Raw genomic sequence first — 20,833 nt, 5'->3', positions numbered from 1 at the left:
TCTTTGTTACTTCTTCAAAAAACTCAATCAAGTTTATGAGACATGATTTCCCACGCACAAAGCCATGTTGACTATCCCTAATCAGTCCTTGCTTTTCCAAATACATGTACATCCTGTCCCTCAGGGTTCCCTCCAACAACTTGCCCACCACCGAGGTCAGGCTCACTGGTCTATAGTTCCCTGGCTTGTCCTTACCATTCTTCTTAAAGAGTGGCACCACGTTAGCCAATCTCCAGTCTTCCGACACCTCACCTGTGACTATCGATGATACAAATATCTCAGCAAGAGGCCCAGCAATCACTTCTCTAGCTTTCCACAGAATTCTAGGGTACAACTGATCAGGTCCTGGAGATTTATCCTCCTTTACCTGTTTCAAGACATCCAGCACTTCCTCCTCTGTAATATGGACATTTTGCAAGATGTCACCATCTATTTCCCTACTGGCTATATCTTCCATATCCTTTTCCACAGTAAACACTGATGCAAAATACTCATTTAGTATCTCCCCATTTTCTGTGACTCCACACAAAGGCCACCTTGCTGATCTTTGAGGGGCCCTATTCTGTCCCTAGTTACCCTTTTGTCCTTACTGTATTTGTAAAAACCCTTTGGATTCTCCTTAATCCTATTTGTCAAAGCTATCTCATGTCCCCTTTTTGCCCTCCTGATTTCTCTCTTAAGTATACTCCTACTTCTTTTATACTCTTCTAAGGATTCACTCGATCTCTCCTGTCTATATCTTACATATGCTTCCTTCTTTTTCTTAACCAAACCCTCAATTTCTTTAGTCATCCAGCACCGGAGCACCCGGAGGAAACCCACGGAGACATGGGGAGAATGTGCAAACTCCACACAGTCAGTTGCCTGAAGCGGGAATTGAACCCGGGTCTCTGGCGCTGTGAGGCAGCAGTGCTAACCACTGTGCCACCGTGCCGCCCACAAAGGCTTCTGAAGGCTTCCCATTTTCCAGCCATCCCTTTACCTGCGAACATCTGCCCCCAGTCAGCTTTCGAAAGTTGGTAGGTATAGGGAATGCTGAATGACTGAAGAAATTGAGGGTTGGGTTAAGAAGAAGAAGGAAGCATATGTAAGGTATGGACAGGATAGATCGAGTAAATCCTTGGAGTATAAAGGCAATACTTAAGAGGGAAATCAGGAGGGCAAAAATCAGGAGGGCAAAAAGGGGACATGAAATAGCTTTGGCAAATAGAATTAAGGAGAATCCAAAGGGTTTTTACAAATACAAAAGGGTAACTAGAGAGAGAATAGGGCCCTCAAAGATCAGCAAGGTGGCCTTTGTGTGGAGCCGCAAAAAATGGGGAAGATACTAAACGAGTATTTTGCATCAGTATTTACTGTGGAAAAGGATATGGAAGATATAGACTGTAGGGAAATAGATGGTGACATCTTGCAAAATGTCCAGATTACAGAGGGGGAAGTGCTGGATGTCTTGAAACCCATAAAGGTGGATAATTCCCCAGGACCTGATCAGGTGTACCCTAGAACTCTGTGGGAAGCTAGAGAAGTGATTGCTGGGCCTCTTGCTGAGATATTTGTATCATCTAAAGTCACAGGTGAGGTGCCGGAAGACTGAGGTTGGCTAACGTGGTGCCACTCTTTAAGAAGGGTAGTAAGGACAAGCCAGGGAACTATAGACCAGTGAGCCTGATCTCAGTGGTGGGCAAGTTATTGGAGGGAGTACCTGAAGGACTGGATGTACATGTATTTGGAAAGGCAAGGACTGATTAGGGATAGTCAACATGGCTTTGTTTGTGGGAAATCATATCTCACAAACTTGATTGAATTTTTTGAAGAAAAAACAAACAGGATTGATGAGGGCAGAGTGGTAGATGTGATCTATATTCAGTAAGGCGTTCGACAAGGTTCCCCATGGGAGATTGACTAGCAAAGTTAGATCTCACGAATAAAGGGAGAGCTAGCCATTTGGATATAGAACTAGCTCAAAGGTAGAAGATAGAGGGTGGTGGTGGACGGTTGTTTTTTTAGACTGGAGGCCTGTGACAGTGGAGTGCCACAAGGATCGGTGCTGGGTCCTCTACTTTTTGTCATTTACATAAATGATTTGGATGCGAGCATAAGATATACCGTTAGTAAGTTTGCAGATGACACCAAAATTGGAGGTGTGGTGGACAGCGAAGAAGGTTCCCTCAGATTATAATGGGATCTTGATCAGATGGGCTAATGGGCTGAGAAGTGGCAGATGGAGTTTAATTCAGATAAATGCGAGGTGCTGCATTTTGGGAAAGCAAATCTTAGCAGGACTTATACACTTAATGGTAAAGAGTGTTGCTGAACAAAGAGACCTTGGAGTGCAGGTTCATAGCTCCTTGAAAGTTGAGTCACAGTTAGATAGGAATTTGGTATGATTTCTTTTATTTGTCAGAGAATTGAGTACAGGAGTTGGGATGTCATGTTGCGGCTGTACAGGACATTGGTTAGGCCATCGTTGGAATATTGCGTGCAATTCTGGTCTCCATCCTATCGGAAAGATGTTGTGAAACTTGAAAGGGTTCAGAAACGATTTACAAGGATGTTGCCAGGTTTGGAGGATTTGAGCTAAAAGGAGAGGCTGAACAGGCTGGGGCTGTTTTCCCTGGAGCGTCGGGAGGCTGAGGGGTGGCCATATAGAGGTTTACAAAATTATGAGGGGCATGGTAGGATAAATAGATAAGGGCTTTTTCACTGGAGTCGGGGAGTCCAGAACTAGAGGGCATAGGTTTAGGGTGAGAGGAGAAAGATATAAAAGAGACTTAAGGGGCAATGTTTTCACACAGAGAGTGGTACGGGTATGGAATGAGCTGCCAGAGGAAGTGGTGGAGGCTGGTACAATTGCAACATTTAAGAGGCATTTGGATGGGTATATGAATAGGAAGGGTTTGGAGGGATATGGGTCAGGTGCTGGCAGATGGGATTAGATTGGGTTGGGATATTTGGTTGGCATGGACGGGTTGGACCAAAGGGTCAGTTTCCATACTGTAAATCTCTATGACTCTATGATACCGCGTGTTCCTTCTCCCGTTTTTTTGACTATCTCCTGTTTTTTTTTCTCGGGAGATTCTAATCTCCTCGTTAACGTATGTACATTTTCACTTTATTTTTCTTCCTTTATACTCTAAACCTCCTGGTTATATTTTCTTTTTTTCTTTCTTTTTACCTCCACACTACTGCCTAACTGCAGTAGTGCTTATATTTTCCCTAGCACCTACATTGTGTGTGTGTGTGTGTGTGTGTGTGCAGGAGACACAGTGAAAGACAACAGGTGTACAAACCTTTATTCAATTTCCACCACCAGGCAGAAAGGAAACACCAGGGTGGCCAGTGACAAGCAATGCTCTTCTCATCAAAGGGCAATGCTGTGTGATCAAAAAAGTAAAGGGTATGGCAGGGATTACATTAAAATAGAGTTGGAGGGGAAAATAAAACACTCCACTCCCTGCAGTGCCCACCTTTCCCTGAAAAGTTCAAGGGTGTTGGTGGACACCACGTGCTCCTTCTCCTGCTTATTAACTATTTTTAAACCATCTCCTGTTTATTTTTTCTTTTATTTTCACAGTGAAAAACAACAAGTATATAAATCTGTATTTATATTCCACTGCCAGGAAGAAAGGAAACATCCGAGTGGCCAGTGATAAGCAGTGCCCTTCTCAAAGGGCAATGCTGCGTGTTCAAAAAGTGTAGGGGAGGGCAGGGAATAAATCAGAATAGAGTTGGAGAGGGAAATAGTACACTCCACTCCCTGCAGTGCCCACCTTTCCCTAAAAATCTCGAGGGTGTTGGTGGGCACCGTGCGCTCCTTCTCCAGAGACACCCGAGCTCTGATATAACCGTGGAAGAGGGGCAGACATTCTGCCCTAACAACCCTCTCCACGGCCCGCTGCCTGGACCTGTTTATGGCCAGTTTGGCCAGGCCCAGGAGCAGACCCACAAGGAAGTCCTCAGACCATACCGGGTGCCCGAAGATCAGGAGCGTGGGACTGAAGTGTAACCAAAAACAGAGAAGGTTTTTTAGAAAATCAAAAAGGGAGTGCAAGTGCCCACACCCAATATATACATGGTCCACGAACTCCACAGCACCACAGAACAAATCTCCTGTTTATTTTTTTAATCTCCTGTTTATTTTATTACACAATTGACCGTTTACAAAACAGTTAACATTAACAGCTGTATACAGAGAAACAGCAATTTTACAAGGGAGAGGAGCAGTAAAGCCAGGCCCAAAACTTACCATTCAACCAGTTTTCAGGGAAATGAGGAACCTCAAATCCCAATCTCCTGATTACTTTTCCCCCCTTACACCCACACTACTGCCTAACTGCAGTAGTGCTTACTTATTCCCCAGCACCCATGTTGTGTGTGTGCAGGTGTGAGACACAGTGAATGACACATGGTGCACGAATCCTTATTCAGTTTCCACCACCAGGAAGAAAACACCCAAGTGGCCAGTGACAAGCAGTGCCCTTCACATCAAAGGGCAATGCTGTGTGATCAAACAGTGAAGGGATGACAGGGATTAAATCAAAATAGAATTGGATGTGGAAGTAACACACTCCACTCCCTGCGGTGCCCACCTCTCCCTGAACAACTCTAGGGTGTTGGTGGACACGCATGCTCCTTCTCCAGAGATACCCGGGCTCTCACGTAATAGCAGAAGAGGGGCAGGCAGTTGGCCCTAGTGACTCCCTCCACGGCCCGCTGCCTGGATCTGTTTATGGCAAGTTTGGCCAGGCCCAGGAGCAGACCCACGAGGAGATCTTCAGATCTGCCCTCCCCCTTCCATACCTGCTATCTGAAGATCAGGAGCATGAGACTGAACTGCAACCAAATACAGAGAAGGAGGTTTTTGAGGAAATCACAAAGGGAGTGCATGTGCCCACACCCTATATATATGGTGCACAGACTCCATAGCACCACAGAACATATCTCCTGTTTATTTTTTTTCTTAATCTCCTGTTTATTTTATTTTATTAAACAATTCACCATTTACAAAACAGTTAACATTAACAGCTGTATACAGAGAAACAGCAATTTTACAAGGGAGAGGAGCAGCAAAGCCGGGCCCCAAATCCTACCATTCAACCAGTTTTCAGGGAAACGAAGAACCTCAAATCCCAATCTCCTGTTTATTTTTTTTCCTTTTTTTTCCCCTCAGAGCCAGCTGTCAGACTGTCAGGATGTCTGACACTCTTTTCTTAATCTCTTGTTTATCCTTTTTTTTTATCCTACTCTCATTGCTACTGAAATAACTCCACAGAGGGTGATATCTCATCATAAAGTCATTCTTTATTTGCATATGCAGAGTCCTTGACACTGATCCAGCTCCCTTAGAGCCAGCTCTGAAAGTGAACAGGATGTCTAACCCTCCTGTTTTTTTTTTTTCTCTTTTTTATTACCACCCCACACTACCGCCTAACTGCGGTAGTGCTTATTTTAATCTCCTGTTTATATCTGTTCCAGGGTTCCCTGATTGGCCCAGGTTAACAACCTGAATCAAGAATATTATAGTCAATGAGTTTCACCTGGTCCGGGTTCCAGTCATTACACTTGCCTTATCCCAAATGTGTATCTTCTATTAGTTAGCCAATCCTCTGTCTAGACGAATATACTACTTCTAATATCATGGGCTCTTACCTTATTAAGTTTAACATGTGGTATCCTATCAAATGCCTTCTGAAAATCCAAATATATTTCATTCACTGCTTTCCATTTATCTATCCTGTATGTTACCTCCTAAAAGAATTCTATTAAATTTGTCAGACATGTTTTCCCATTCATGAAGCCATGCTGACCCTTTTTGATCTTATTTTGTACTTTCAAATGCTCAGCTTTTAAATCCTTACTCTTTCTTCACTTGTGGGGTGTGGGTATCACAAGCTGGGCTAGCATTTCATGTCTATTCCTAGTTGCCCTTGAGAAGGTGAGGTGCGTTCTTGAACTGCTGTAGTTCATACGCTGTAGATAGATAATACAATCTAGCATTTTCCCAATAACAGATCTATAGTATATAGTTACTGGTCTATAGTTACCTGTTTTTTTTCTCCCTTCTTTAAATAGATATATTGACGGTAGTGGAGCAGGGTTGCTTTTCAGCCTGGAGGTCTGTGATGAGTGTGGTGCTGCAGGGATCGGTGCTGGGTCCACTGCTTTTTGTCATTTATATAAATGATTTGGATGTGTAAATAAGTTGTACGGTTAGTAAATTTACAGATGTCACCAAAATTGGCAGTGTAATGGACAACGAAGAAGGTTGCCTCAGACTACAATGGGATCTTGATCAGATGGGCCGATTGGCTGAGGAATGGCAGATGGAGTTTAATCTAGATAAATGTCTACATTTTGGTAGACCAAATCAGGGCAGGTCTTATACACTTAGTGATAACGTCCTGGGGAGTGTTGCTGAACAAAGAGACCGTGGAGTGCAGATTCATAGTACCTTGAAAATGGACTTGCAGTAGACAGGGTAGTGAAGAAAGCAGTTGGCATGCTTGTCTTTATTGGTCAGTGCATTCAGTATAAGAGTTGGGAAGTCATGTTGCAGCTGTACAGGACATTGGTTAGGCCACTTTTGGAATACTGGTTTAATTCTGGTGTTCTCACTATAGGAAAATGTTGTGAAACTTAAAAAGGTTCAGAAAAGCTTTACAAGGATGTTGCCAGGTTTGGAGGGTTTGAGCTATAAGGAGAGGCTGAATACGCTGTGGCTATTTTCCCTGGACTGATGGGGATTGAGAGTTGATTTTATAGAGGTTTATAAAAACATAAAGGATATGGATAGGGTGAATTGCCAAGGTCTTTTTCCCATGTTGGGGATGTCTAAAACTTGAGGGTATAGGTTTAAGGTGAGAGGGAAAGATTTAAAAGGGACCAAAGGAGCAATCTTATCACACAGATCGTGGTGCGTGTATAGAATGAGTTGCCAGATGAAATGGTGGAGGCTGGTAGAATTACAATATTTAAAAGGCATGGAAGGGATATGGGCCAAACACTGGCAAATGAGTCTAGATTAATTTAGGACATCTGGTCAGCCTGGACTGAAGAGTGCATTTCTGTGCTCTACATCTGTATCACTGTATGACTATAAACGTGTTAATTTGGCAGTTCTCCAGTCCTCTGGGATGTTTTCCAGAATCTGAGAATTTTTGGAAATTTAAAACCAGTGCATTGACTATCTCTATAGTTACTTTCTTTAATATCCTGAGATGGATCCCATCAGATCCAGGTGACATGTGTGTCTTTACCTCCATTGGTTTCCTTAGCCATTTTTCCACACTGTAGGGATTCCATGAAACCTTCTATGAAACAGGCCATTAAGCCCAATAAATCCATACCAACCCTCTAAAGAATAACCCATCTACCATCCTCTGAGAAAAAGAACCTAAAATGATATCACTCACCAAGAAACCAAGACACATAAATAGAAAGCAGGACATAACACCAAGCACTTCACCAGAGGCTCACCAATGATGTTACCTAGTATGGTGATGAAACGTCTGAAAATAAACCTTGCAGATCAACAAGCAAAATTACATCCACCTATTCAATTGCTCTACCATACCATAATCCCCATTATTATTTCCCCAGCCTTGTACTCTAAATGCCCATGTCGACTTTTGTCTCTATGTTCCTTTTTATATATTTAAAGAAGCTCTTGCTGCCCATCTTGATTGAAACTCGCAAGTTTACCTCCAACGTTTATCTTCTTCCTTTTTTCTTGATCATGTCAAATTGATTTTTTAAAACTCTCCCAATCCTCTGGTTTACTATTAATCATTGCCAAATTGTATGAAAATATCATTTTCTTTCAATTCAATCCCATCTTTAATTTCCCTGTCAACTAAGTTTGACATCCTTTTTCTAGAACACTACTTTCTTACTGGGATATGTTTTGCAATGAGTCATGACTTATTTTCTTAAAAGCCTATCATTGCTCTTCAACTGTCTTTGCTGCTAAACTCCTTTCACAGTTGACACCAACTAGCTCTGCCCTCATTCCTTTATAACTGCCATTTGTTATGCTTAGCAGTTGTTTCTGATCCAGGTTCTGCTCTCTCAAACTGAATACTAAATTCTTCCATGTTATGGTCACTGTATCCTAGAGGATCTTTTACTCTGGTGTAATTTATTAAACCTGCCTCAATACACATTATCAGATCCAAAATAACCTGATCCTTGATTGGATCTACCATCTATTTTTCCAGGAAACTATCCATTTTCAATGTGGTATTTTGTTATTAAGAAATGTTATCATAAGATTGGCTATCTGGAATATTTAGATTATTAATATTTTTATTGTGGTGTTTTGTGTTCAAGAAATTCTATCATAAGATGTACGATCTGGGATATTTGGATATCTCCCATTGCCTCCAAGTCTCTGATTTGAGCACAAAGACCTTGGCTTTCTGTTGCAGAAGGCTGATTTCACTGAACCTCACTGGATGCCCAAAGGTAATATCAGAAAACTTAAATTAACGGAGATTAATTTACTACTGTAAATTACCCAGTATCCTTCCCTTTGTCCTTATTTTTGCCCCTTAATAGTCCTTCAAGATTTATACAAGTGCTTTCAGGAGGGCTGCATGGTTAGCCTGATTCAACACCCTCTATACCCAAACAGACAATCCAACAAATTTAATCTTCAGACTTCTAACAAGATGGCTGATCTCCATCGTGAGCAGATGGCCAACATCTGACTTAAGTACAACACTTCAGTCACTTTTAAGACCAAACTAATTATTCAATTCTGAAATAAGTGATGCCAATTTATAGAAAAAAATGATATCAATCATAATAATTCAAGCAGCCTTTCTTCAGTTGTAACCTGGCTCCCCTTATGTTTAATTTACAGTAATTGAAAAATAAATTACTGCATCCTCTTGGCTCAAAGAATAATTCCTGCTTGAGCTTGGCAAAGGAGCAAAAATGGAAAGTGTTGCTTTTGTTTTTCTACAAATACAAGCCCAAACTATTAATAATACCTCAAGTTTTATATTCAGTCTATAGCAGAACGAAGTATTGTTAGTCAGACTCCCCTAGACTCCCACGGTATTTAAAATGTACTTTTGTATAACCACTGTATACAATCTACATAGATGATTGGTAAATCTTACTTTCAATCCAGACTCTGACTGGTGGTAATCCAGCAAGAAATCTTTTCGAAGGTTGGGCTTTTTGTCATCATGGAAAGTTCCAATTGGATTTCACAATATCTTGTGTTTCTAAGGAAATCATTTTGTGCAGTCACAAGTAAACCCTTCTTCACAGGCCAGATTTGTGGTGCTCATGGATCTAATATTCCCTGGTGAGATAGCCAGTTGCCTTGAAATTTGGACAACAGTTATGCTTTGATTTCCAAATTGCAAATTTGATAAGTACAAGATTTATGGTGTTTCAGTCTAGGAGGCCAAACCAAACTTGCCATATGCAAAACAAAAACACACAACTGCAGTATCAGTTTTATCTTAGATATGGTGTGTAAACATTCTATAGGTTTTTTCTTCATGCATTTTATGACATATTTGTGTATGGAGCAAATGGGAGGGGAGGGTTGGTACTGGTGAGCTGTGAAAGGATCTTCACTATTCTTGTACTCATTACTTCAAGAGAGGCTGCTTATTGTCATCAGTATCCTTCAGTTCAAGTTGAAGTCACAGTCGTCTGCAGGCTCTCTGCTCTTAATGTTTCAGCTGGGAAAAGCATCAATGTTCAATCTGTAAACTGTAATTTTTCTCTGAGTTCCCCTGTTGGGTTAGACTCACAGACATTGACATTAGAGTAAGAGGCCACTTGGCCCATCATGTCTGTGGCAGTCAACAAATGTCTAAGAACACTAATCCTAATTTCCAGCCTTTGGCCCATAGCCCTGGAGAATATGGCAACACAAGTGAATACCTAAATACTGCTGATATAAGAGTTTCTGACTCAACCACCTTTCAGGCATTGAGTTCCAGACTGCCACCACCCTCTAAGTAAAAATAAACTCTCTTCAGCTCTCCTCTTAGCTTTCTACCTTTTAGCTTAAATCTGCACTCCTGTTTATTTACCCCTCTACTAATGAAAAAGTGCCTTCCTATCCATGATCCTCATAATATTATAAACTTCTATCAAGTCCCCTTTCATATTTCTTGCTCCAAGGAAAACAACAACAGCATGCCTAGTTTTCCCTTATTGCTCAGACTTTCCATCCCAGGATGCATAGTGGTAAATCTCTCTAGTGCAATCACATTCTTCTTCTGATGTGGAGACCAGAACTGCACAAGATACTCCAGATGTGGCCTTACCAGCATTTTGTACAGCTCCAGCACAACCTTCTTACTCCATACCTCAGCTAATAAATGCAAGTATCTCGTTCTGATTTCTTAACCACCTTACCTACCTGTTCATCCTTGATCTGTGGATATGCACACAAACATCTCTCTGATCTTCAGTACTCTCTAAGGTCCTACCATTGTTATTCATTGCCACTGCTTTGTCCAGCTGACCATTCCATTGTTATCCTCTTGCAGTTATGCCTTTCCTCCTCACTATTTACCATCCTACCAATTTTCATTTCATCTGTGAATTTCTTGATTTAAATCCAAAATATTGATGTACAGAAAAAGCAGAAAGGGTCCCAGCACCAAGGCCGAAATTCCACTGGAAACAGACTTCAGTTATAGAAATACTGCTTTACAACCAATTTTGGAATAATGCGCTACTATGCCTTGGATCCCCTGAGCTTTCATTACCATTCTGCCATGAGGAACCTTATCAAAAGCCTTGTTAAAGTCCTTGTAGGATACGTTAAATGCATTATGCTCAACTGATGGTTGCTTCTTCAAAATACTTAATCAAATTTGTCAAACATTATCTTCCCTCAACAAACCTATTGTTGACCATCCCTGATTAATCTGTGTAGGTAGTTATATTCTATTCCTCAGAATTCTTTCTATAAACCCCCAGATAAGATTGAATGACCTGTAATTCCTGATCTATCCTTTTCTCCTTTTTGACAATGGGATGCCAGGAGTCCCTCAGTCTGGTCTGTGGCGAGTGAGGATTTCAAAATTACTCCCAGGATTCTGATATCTTCTCCCTTGCCTGCCTCAACCTGGGATACATCTGATCTGGGTCTGCAGATTTATCCATTTTTAAGATTGCTGAACTGACTAGTTTCTCCTTTCTATGTTAAGTCCTTCTAATATTTTGCAGTCTTTCATCTTGATGTCTATAGCTGTGTCATACTTCTCCATTGTGAAGACCAACGCAATGTATTCATTGATAACTTTGCCCTTGTCTTCAAGGTCCATACACAATTTATCTCCATGATTCCTAATAAGCTCTTTTTCTCTAGTTACTGTCTTGTTCTTAAAAATAAACCATTGGATTTTCCTTTATTCTACCTGCCAATGCTTTCTTTTGTACAATGTTGGCTTTCCTATTCCCTTTTTAAGTATTCCCGTAGAGACTGCCACATTAAAACCTTGCAATATCTGCCATAAGCTTCTCTTCTTAATCCTAACCTTTATGTCTCTTGACATTCAAGGTTCTTCTGTGTTTGTCCCACCATTCATCTTTATAGGAACATACTTGGCCTACAATGTCGCTATTTTCTCTTTGCCTCCCACTGCTCTGAAACATTCTTACCTGTGAGTAACCGCTCCCAGTCCACTTGGGCCAAATTGTATCTTAGTAAAATTAGCCTTTTCCCTAATTTATTAACGATTTGTTGATATCTTTTTGCATAACTATTTTAAATATGATTGAGTTATGGTCACCATCCCCAAAATGCTATTCTACTGATACACCTTTCACCTATCTGGGCTCATTTCCAATATTAGGTCTAGAATTGCTCTTTCCTTTTTTGGGCTTTCTACATACTGACTAAAAGTGTTCTTCTGGATGCAATTTAAGGTCGTACCATTGTTATTCCTTGCCACTGTTCTGTCCAGCTGACCTTTCCATTGATATCCTCTTGCAGTTATGCCTTTCCTCCTCAGTATTTCTTTTCACTCTACATTGCATTCTAAATCTTTCTCAATTCATGTTAGGTTAGTTAAAATTCCCTATTATTACTGCCTTATTATGCTTGCAGTTTATGAAATTTGATTCTATATTTGATCCTCTGTTTCTCCCTGACAGTTTGGGGGCTATAGTATACACCAACAGTGTGCTTGCCCCATTTGTGATTTTTTAAAATTTCTGCCCATTTGGCCTCATTTGATGATACTTCCAAGATATTATTTCTCCTCACTGCTATTATTAGTGCGTTGGTCAACATTGCACCAATTGGGAATGTTGAGCTGCCAACCGAACGCATCTTTCAGGTAAATCTTAGTTATAGCTATGATCCCATACCCCCTTTTGCTTATCTGTGTCCTCAGCTCATCTATCATATTTGTCATGCTCCCTTAAATATACTTAGCCTCGCTAAATTAATTTCTTTCTAATCCACCTAGGGTTCCTCTAATTTACAGACTTGCTCACATTTTAACTTCTAAATCCATCTCTGTTTCTCTGTCCTCTGTGTTACTTGTCAGGATCCCATCCCTCTGCCAATTTAGTTTATATCCATCCCAACAGCATTAACAAACATCCCCAAAAAGATGTTAGTCCCATTCCTATTTGGATGTAACCCAGCAACTTGCACAACTCCCATCTCCCATACAAATGGTCCCAATGCCTCAGGAATTTAAAGTTGAAACTTTATTGCTGGAACAGCACAGCAGGTCAGGCAGCATCCAGGGAACAGGAGATTTGACGTTTCGGGCACAGGCCCTGCTCTTGGAATGAGCAGAGAGTGTTCAGCAGGAGAAGATAAAAGGTAGGGAGGAGGGACATGGAGGAGGGGCGTTGGAAATGTGATAGATGGAAAGAGGTCAAGGTGAGTCCATACCAGTCGATGAATACCTCGTCACACTAATCCCACTCTCCAAATTTTGATTCCTAAACCCATTGACTGTTCCACCGCATGTTTTAATGTGATTATGGTTTTTGCCTGTATTACCCTTTGAACTCGTGGGTTCCAGAACCTCACCACTGATGAGAAAGTTGTTCCAGGTGTCATAGTCAATATTTTTTCAATAATTAGTACAGCATTTCTTTTTGTGGGAGCTTGCTACATGTAAATTGCCTGCTATGTGTCAACACTGACTGTACTTCCAAAGTACTTTATTGGCTGTAAAGCATTTTGGATCTTTCTGTGGCCATAACAGTTACTATATAAATGCAATTTAATTTTAATAACTCAATAGTTACTCATAGAAATCTAATGTTATATCACTGGGATGCTTTTTTGCCATTATTATGGCAATAATGTTTTTTTCAAATTTAAAAAAAAGTTATGATATTTCAGCTACTTTAATCCCATGTGTATCACTGATGATTTGTATTTACTCTGTGGAAATTTTAATTGAGTAGAAGATTTTACTGCATTTTACTTTCTGATTTGCTGTTTGAGAATACTTCAGTGTAATTGGCTGCCAACTCCCTGCGGTGATATCACTGTTACTGTATGCCTAGTGTTTGTCTTGATCTTGCACATATCAAGAAAGGGAAACTTCATGCCTCAGAGATCACTAGATAGCAGAAAATCCCTTTAATACTTCAAAGTACTCTTTTGGTATGATCCTAGATATTGAATATTGTTAGATATTATTACTGGAGCGAATCATAGATTTACATTTAAATAGTTCCCATTTCTGTCTTTGTTCACTCCTTTCCTCAGCAATATTTTGTGTTTGATTTTGTCTACTTTCTGTGGTTTTATTTACCCTAATGAAGAAGAGCATATCTTCTCAACATCACAACTATTGATCTCACCCTGCTTGGCTGTTGTATGGAACCCCCTACGTGTTAACCCCTTAAAGCCAAATACATAACAATATTGTCAAATTTGATGGAATTTTAATGCATTTACTTTAGGGGAAATTTGGCATGTTAATATGCTGCAGTTTTTCTTATCTGCGATGTTTTGTGTTATGTTGCTGAAAATATTACTGATGAAATACTTAGCAGTTGTAGTAAAATCATGCGTATACTTAGGATGAAGAAGATTATGAGTACCACATATGCTTGGTCCAGTTCTTGTTGGATTCATTTGGATATCAAAGTTGAAACTTTATTGCTGGAACAGCACAGCAGGTCAGGCAGCATCCAGGGAACAGGAGATTCGACGTTTCGGGCACAGGCCCTTCTTCAGGAATGAGCAGAGAGTGTTCAGCAGGAGAAGATAAAAGGTAGGGAGGAGGGACTTGGAGGAGGGGAGTTGGAAGTGGAGGAGATGCGGTGGAGGGCACCGTCGACCACGTCGCCTTCCTGACCTGCAGTCTTCTTGTTGACCTCTCCGCCTCCATCCTACTCCGACCTATCACCCTCACCCTGACCTCTTTCCACATATCACATTTCCAACGCCCCTCCTCCAAGTCCCTCCTCCCTACCTTTTATCTTCTCCTGCTGAACACTCTCTGCTCATTCCTGAAGAAGGGCCTGTGCCCGAAACGTCGAATCTCCTGTTCCCTGGATGCTGCCTGACCTGCTGTGCTGTTCCAGCAATAAAGTTTCAACTTTGATCTCCAGCATCTGCAGACCTCACTTTCTCCTCAGGAATTTAAAGCCCTCTCCTCTTGCACTATTTCTCTAGCCACATATTCATCTGCCCTATTCCTTCTATTCTTGCGTGGCACTGAGAGTAATCCGGAGATTATTACCTTTGAAGTTCTGCTTTCAAATTTACTACATCACTCCCTAAAATCTGTTTGCAGGATCTCATGTCAATGGTCTTCCTGTCATTAGATCAAGCTGTTTACCCGCCCCCTTCGGAATAGCTGCAAAGTATTCTGAAACCATTGCAGAAAACTCAACAGGTCAGGCAACATCTGTGGAGAGAAAGCATAGTTAATGTTTCAGGTTCATTGACTCTTCTTCAGAACTCAGTCTGGCTAGAAGAGTCCACAGAAGAGTCGTCACTCTCTCCATTTCCAAGGGGGAAAAACAGTTTGCAAGTGAGATGCAGTTACGGGATCATCTCATTACCTGCCTGGTCCTTTTGTTGTGTCTAAGGTCAGAGTTCAACTATAAAAAAATCTTATATGTAGCACCTTCACAAACTACAGAAACATAGTCACATTCACAGTGCAGGGAAAAGAGCAGTCAATTTTCACACACAGTAGAGATGAATGATCAAATATTCTGTTTTCTTGATGTTGACTAAGACATCAGAACTCATTGCCTTTCTTTGTCTGGTGCCCTAGGATCTTTTGCTTTTATATGTGAGTACAGAAGCTTTGGTTTAACTTTTCATCAGCCAGTCAGCATCTACAATAGTGCAGCTTCCCTTTCGTACTTGAAATATTAGCCGTAGAAAATTATAGTGATTGCCAAAATTGTGTGTTTGTAAAATCAGATTTTACCTTTTGTTTTCTTTTTACTGATGCAACAGATTACTGATTTAAGTATCCAGTACTTGGCTGGGGTGTGCCATTACATCTACTTCTTGGATATCTCAGGTTGTGTCAATCTTACTGACTCGATATTCAAATTCCTTAAGAAAGGCTGCAAAAGACTACGGGTTCTGAAGATGCTTTACTGCACAAACATCACACAGTAAGTAAAATTAACTCTAGTATTATGTATACGAGGAGGTCAGCTGCATTACATAAATGGAGAAAATATAAATATCAAGCCTAAGAAGAGAAAGATAAGTTTGATTAATTTACCAAAATGAAAAACAGCCTTTAATAAGTGACAGTGCTAATAATCATACATATTTTGATGGCGGTACTGACATAGAATAAACATTTCAAAATACTTTATGAAAGAAAATACACCAAGGGTAAGATGCAACATGAATGTAAAATGAGACAGCAAAAAAATAGTTTTTTTTGAGGGTTTGAAAGCAGGTGAGAGGCAGTAAGGCAAAACTGTTTTGTATTAGAGTTGTGGTATGAAAACTTGGTTTGCTGCATTTTAGTTAATTAATAACTATTGGTACTAACCATATATTACATGGAAGATACTAAAATTTGTCTGGTGCTTCATTTTAAAAAGATATTTTCTGAATGTGTTGATATTTTACCTGGCTGACAAGATATATTTTTGCTGAATAAATTGGCAGGTGTAACACTGAAGTCCATTGGAGAGACCATAAGACACAGGAGCAGAAATTAGGCAATTTGGCCCATCGAGTGTGCTCTGCCATTCAATCATGGCTGATAAGTTTCTCAACCCCATTCTCCTGCTTTCTCCACTTTACAATCAAGAATCTATCTATCTCTGTCTTAAATATATTCAATGACCTGGCATCCACAGCCTTCTGTGGCAAAGAATTCCATGGTTCAGCACTCTCTGGCTGACGACGTTTCTCCTTATCTCCGTTCAAAAAGGACTTTCCTTTACTCTTAGCTGTGCCCTTGGGTCCTACTCTCTCCTACCAATGGAAACATCTTCCCAACATCCATTCTGTCCAGGCCATTCAGTATTCTGTAAGTTTCAATTAGATCCCCCCTCATCCTTCTAAACTCCATCAAGTATAGACCCAGAGTCCTCAAACGTTTCTCGTATGTTAAGCCTTTCATTCCTGGGATTACTCTCGTGAACCACCTCTGAACACGCTCCAGGGCCAGTACATCCTGAGGTATGGGGCCCAAACTTGCTCACAATATTCTAAATGTGGTCTCACCAGAGCGTCATAAAGTCTCAGTGCATCCCTGCTTTTATATTCTAATGTCTGGAAATAAATGCCAACATTGTATTTGCCTTCCTAACTACTGACTCAATCTGCAAGTTTACCTTAAGAGAGTCCTAGACAAAAACTCCCAAGTCTCTCAACTTTCCACTTCAGATTTCTGAATTTTCTCCTTATTTAGAAAATAGTCCATGCCTCTATTCTTCCTATCAACGTGCATGACCTCACACTTTCCCACTTGTATTCCATCTGCCACTTCCTTGCCCACTCTGCTAACCTTCTGCAGCCTCCCTGCCTCCTCAATACTACCTACCTTTGAATCATCTGCAAATGTAGCCAGAATGCCCTCAGTTCCTACATCTAGGTCAACAATGTATAAAGAGGAAAGTTGTGGTCCCAACACCGACCCTTGTGGAACACCACTAGTCATTGGCTGCCATCCTGAAAACATAAAACATAGAACAATACAGCACAGAACAGACCCTTCGGCCGTCGATATTGCACCAATCTGTGAACTAATCTAAGCCCATCACCCTACACTATCCCACCTTCATCCATATGCTTATCTAAGGACTGTTTAAATCTCCCTAATGTGGCTGAGTTAACTACATTGGCAGGCAGGGCATTCCACCCCCTTACTACTCTCTGAGTAAAGAACTTGCCTCTGACATCTGCCTTAAATCTATCAGCGCTCAATTTGTAGCTATGCTCCCTTGTACAAGCAGACGTCATCATCCTAGGAAAAAGACTGTCACTGTCCACCCTATCTAATCCTCTGATCATCTTGTATGTCACTATTAAATCCCCTTTTAGCCTTCTTCTCTCCAATGAGAACAGATTCAAGTCCCTCAGCCTTTCCTCATAAGACCTTCATCCTGGTAAATTTCCTCTGCACCGTTTTCAATGCTTCCACATCCTTCCTGTAATGGGGCGACCAGAACTGTACACAATACTTCAAGTGAGGCCGCACTAGCGTTTTGTACGGTTGCAGCATGACATCACGGCTCCGGAACTCAATCCCTCCACCAATAAAACCTAACACACCATATGTCTTCTTAACAGCACTATCAACCTGGGTGGCACCCTTCAAGGATATCAACCTGGATGGCAACTAAAAGGACCCTTTTATCCCACTCTCTGCTTTCTGCATCTTCTGTATATGCTGGGACCTTGCCTCCAACATCATAGACCCTTATCTTGTTTAGCAGACTTCTATCCAGCACCTTGTGAAAGGCCTTCTTTAAGTCCAGGTAGATAACATCCATTGGCTCTCCTTGGTCTAACTGCTCATTACCTCCTCAAAGAATTCTAACAGACTTGTCAGGCATGACCTCCCCTTGGTGAAACTATACAGACTTCACCCTATTTTATGATGCATTTCCAAGTATTTGGAAATCTCATCCTTCACAATGGACTCCAATATTTTACCAACAACTTGAGGTCAGGATAATCAGCCGGTAATTTCCTGTCTTTTGCCTTACTCCCTGTTTAAACGGGGGTTACATTAGTGATTTGCCAGTCCTCTGGGACCCTTCTGACTCCAGTGATTCCTGAAAGATCACCACTAATGCTTCCATTATCTCTTTAGCTATCTCCTTCAGAACTCCAGGGTATAGTTCATCTGGTCCAGGTGATTTATCCACCTTCAGACCTTTCAGTTTTTCTAGCACCTTCTCCTTGATGATGGCCACCATACTTACCTCTGTTCCATGATTCTCTTGAATCTTTGGGATATTACTTCCACCATGAAGATTCCACAAAGTACTTACTCAGTTCCTCAGCCATTTCTTTGTTCCTTACTACTATTTCTCTAGCGTCATTTTCCAGCAATTCAACGTCCACTTTTGCCTCTCTTTTGCTCCATATATATCTAAAGAAACTCTTGCAATCTTTCCTAAGATTACCAGCTAGCTTACCCTTATATTTAATCTTCTCCTGCCTTATTTCTTTTTTCGTTGTCCTTTGTTGGTCTTTGTAGGCTTCCTAATCGTCTGACTTCCCACTCCCCTTTGCCACATTATATATATATATATATATATATATATATATATATACACTAAATATAGAATTGCCTATTGCCTCATGGGCTCCACCACAAGTTGCTTTAAAAAGGAATCTCGTAGACATTCCATAAATTCCTTTCCTTGCAATCCACTACCAACCTGATTTTCTCAGTCCACCTGCACATTGAAATCCCCTATGATTAGTGTAACCTTGCCTTTCTTACACATCTTTTCTATCTCCCGGTGTATTATGTGCCCCAAATCATGACTATTGTTTGGAGGCCTGTCCATAACTCACATTATGGTTTTTTTTTATCTTTGCAATTTCTCAACTCTACCCACACTGATTTTATATCTAACCCTACTTGTTTCTTACTGTGCAATACTAAAATCGCATTGCAGTGTCAATGTCATTGTCAAGCCATTTTTTTTTGAGTTTGAACTAAGTCCCTGGAGGGTTGTAGTGCTGTAGAAATGCAGCTACTTTAGATTGGGTATGTGAATTTGGCCTAACTTTAAACCTCCTGCACACATTCACCAGCACAAATGTAGGTTCAGACTTGCAATACTGAGAACAGTTTTATCTAAAATGTATCAGCATTAGAAGCAGTCCAGCAAAAGCTCATTAGATTGATCCAGGGAACAGAAAGATTTTCTTATGAGGACAGATTGAGTAGGTTGAGCTTATACCCATTAGAGTTTAGAAGAATGACAGGAGATCTTATTGAAACATGTAAAGTTCTTAGGGGGCTTGACAAAGTAGATGTGGAGAAGTTGTTTCCCTTACAGGAATTTTTTGGACCAGAGCACATAATCTCTAGAATAAGGTGCCACCCATTTAAAACAGAGATGAGGAGAAATGCTTCTATTGGAGGGTGGCAAATCTGTTAAGTTCTTTACTGCATAGTACTGTTGAGGATGGGTCTTTCAGTGTAGCCAAGGCTGAGATAGACAAATTAAAGGAATTAAAGGAATCAAGGGCTATGGGGATAAGGCAGGAAGTTTATCTGATCAGGCAGTGGAAGTGAGTACTGTAGACGCTGGAGATTAGAGTCAAGAGTGTGGTGCTGGAAAAGCACAGCAGGTCAGGCAGCATCTGAGGAGCAGGAGAACCGACATTTCGGCAAACGTCTGATAAAGGTCTTTTGTCCAAAAAGTCAACTCTCCTGTTCCTCGGATGCTGCCTGATCTGCTGTGCTTTCCCAGCACCACACTCTTGAGTTTATCTAATCAGCTATGATCTAACTGAAGTGAACTCAGTGAGAACATAGAACATAGAAAAATACAGCGCAGTACAGGCCCTTTGGCCCTCGATGTTGCGCCGATCCAAGCCCACCTAACCTACACTAGCCCACTATCCTCCATATGCCTATCCAATGCCCGCTTAAATGCCCATAAAGAGGGAGAGTCCACCACTGCTACTGGCAGGGCATTCCATGAACTCACGACTCGCTGAGTAAAGAATCTACCCCTAACATCTGTCCTATACCTATCATCCCTTAATTTAAAGCTGCCCCCTCGTAATAGCTGACTCCATACGTGGAAAAAGGTTCTCATGGTCAACCCTATCTAAACCCCTAATCACTTCTATCAAGTCACCCCTAAACCTTCTTTTCTCCAATGAAAACAGCCCCAAGTGCCTCAGCCTTTCCTCATACGATCGTCCTACCATACCAGCCAACATCCTGGTAAACCTCCTCTGCACCCGTTCCAGTGCCTCCACATCCTTCCTATAGTATGGCGACCAAAACTGCACACAAATCTCCAGATGTGGCCATACCAGAGTCTTATACAACTGCAACATGACCTCAGGACTCCGGAACTCAATTCCTCTACCAATAAAAGCCAGTACGCCATATGCCTTCCTCACCGCACTATTTACCTGGGTGGCAACTTTCAGAGATCTGTGTACATAGACACCAAGATCCCTCTGCTCATCCACACTACCAAGTATCCGACCATTAGCCCAGTACCCCATCTTTCTGTGACTCATACCAAAGTGAATCACCTCACACTTACCTACATTGAACTCCATTTGCCACCTTTCTGCCCACCTCTGCAGCTTATCTATATCCCGCTGTAACCTGACACATCCTTCCTCACTCCACCGACTTTCGTATCATCCGCAAACTTGCGCACCCAACCTTCTAAC

The 20,833-nt window shown here is 41.2% G+C and overlaps 1 protein-coding gene across 1 annotated transcript in view; it reads left to right on the top strand.

The window, feature by feature from the left end:
• The window catches only part of fbxl13 (F-box and leucine-rich repeat protein 13), a 314,516-nt gene that overhangs the window by 272,468 nt on the left and 21,215 nt on the right, over window positions 1-20,833 (top strand). Inside the window, exons 22-23 of the mRNA XM_043713824.1 lie at window positions 8,329-8,463; window positions 15,434-15,597. Coding sequence (XP_043569759.1) covers window positions 8,329-8,463; window positions 15,434-15,597 — 299 coding nt within the window. The remainder of the gene's footprint in view (window positions 1-8,328; window positions 8,464-15,433; window positions 15,598-20,833) is intronic.

The sequence above is a fragment of the Chiloscyllium plagiosum genome, chromosome 23 (genome assembly GCF_004010195.1).
Source record: "Chiloscyllium plagiosum isolate BGI_BamShark_2017 chromosome 23, ASM401019v2, whole genome shotgun sequence".
NCBI classification, from domain to species: domain Eukaryota; kingdom Metazoa; phylum Chordata; class Chondrichthyes; order Orectolobiformes; family Hemiscylliidae; genus Chiloscyllium; species Chiloscyllium plagiosum.
The sequence above is the reverse complement of the archived record's forward strand: the minus strand, read 5'-3'. Positions and strand labels throughout refer to the sequence as shown.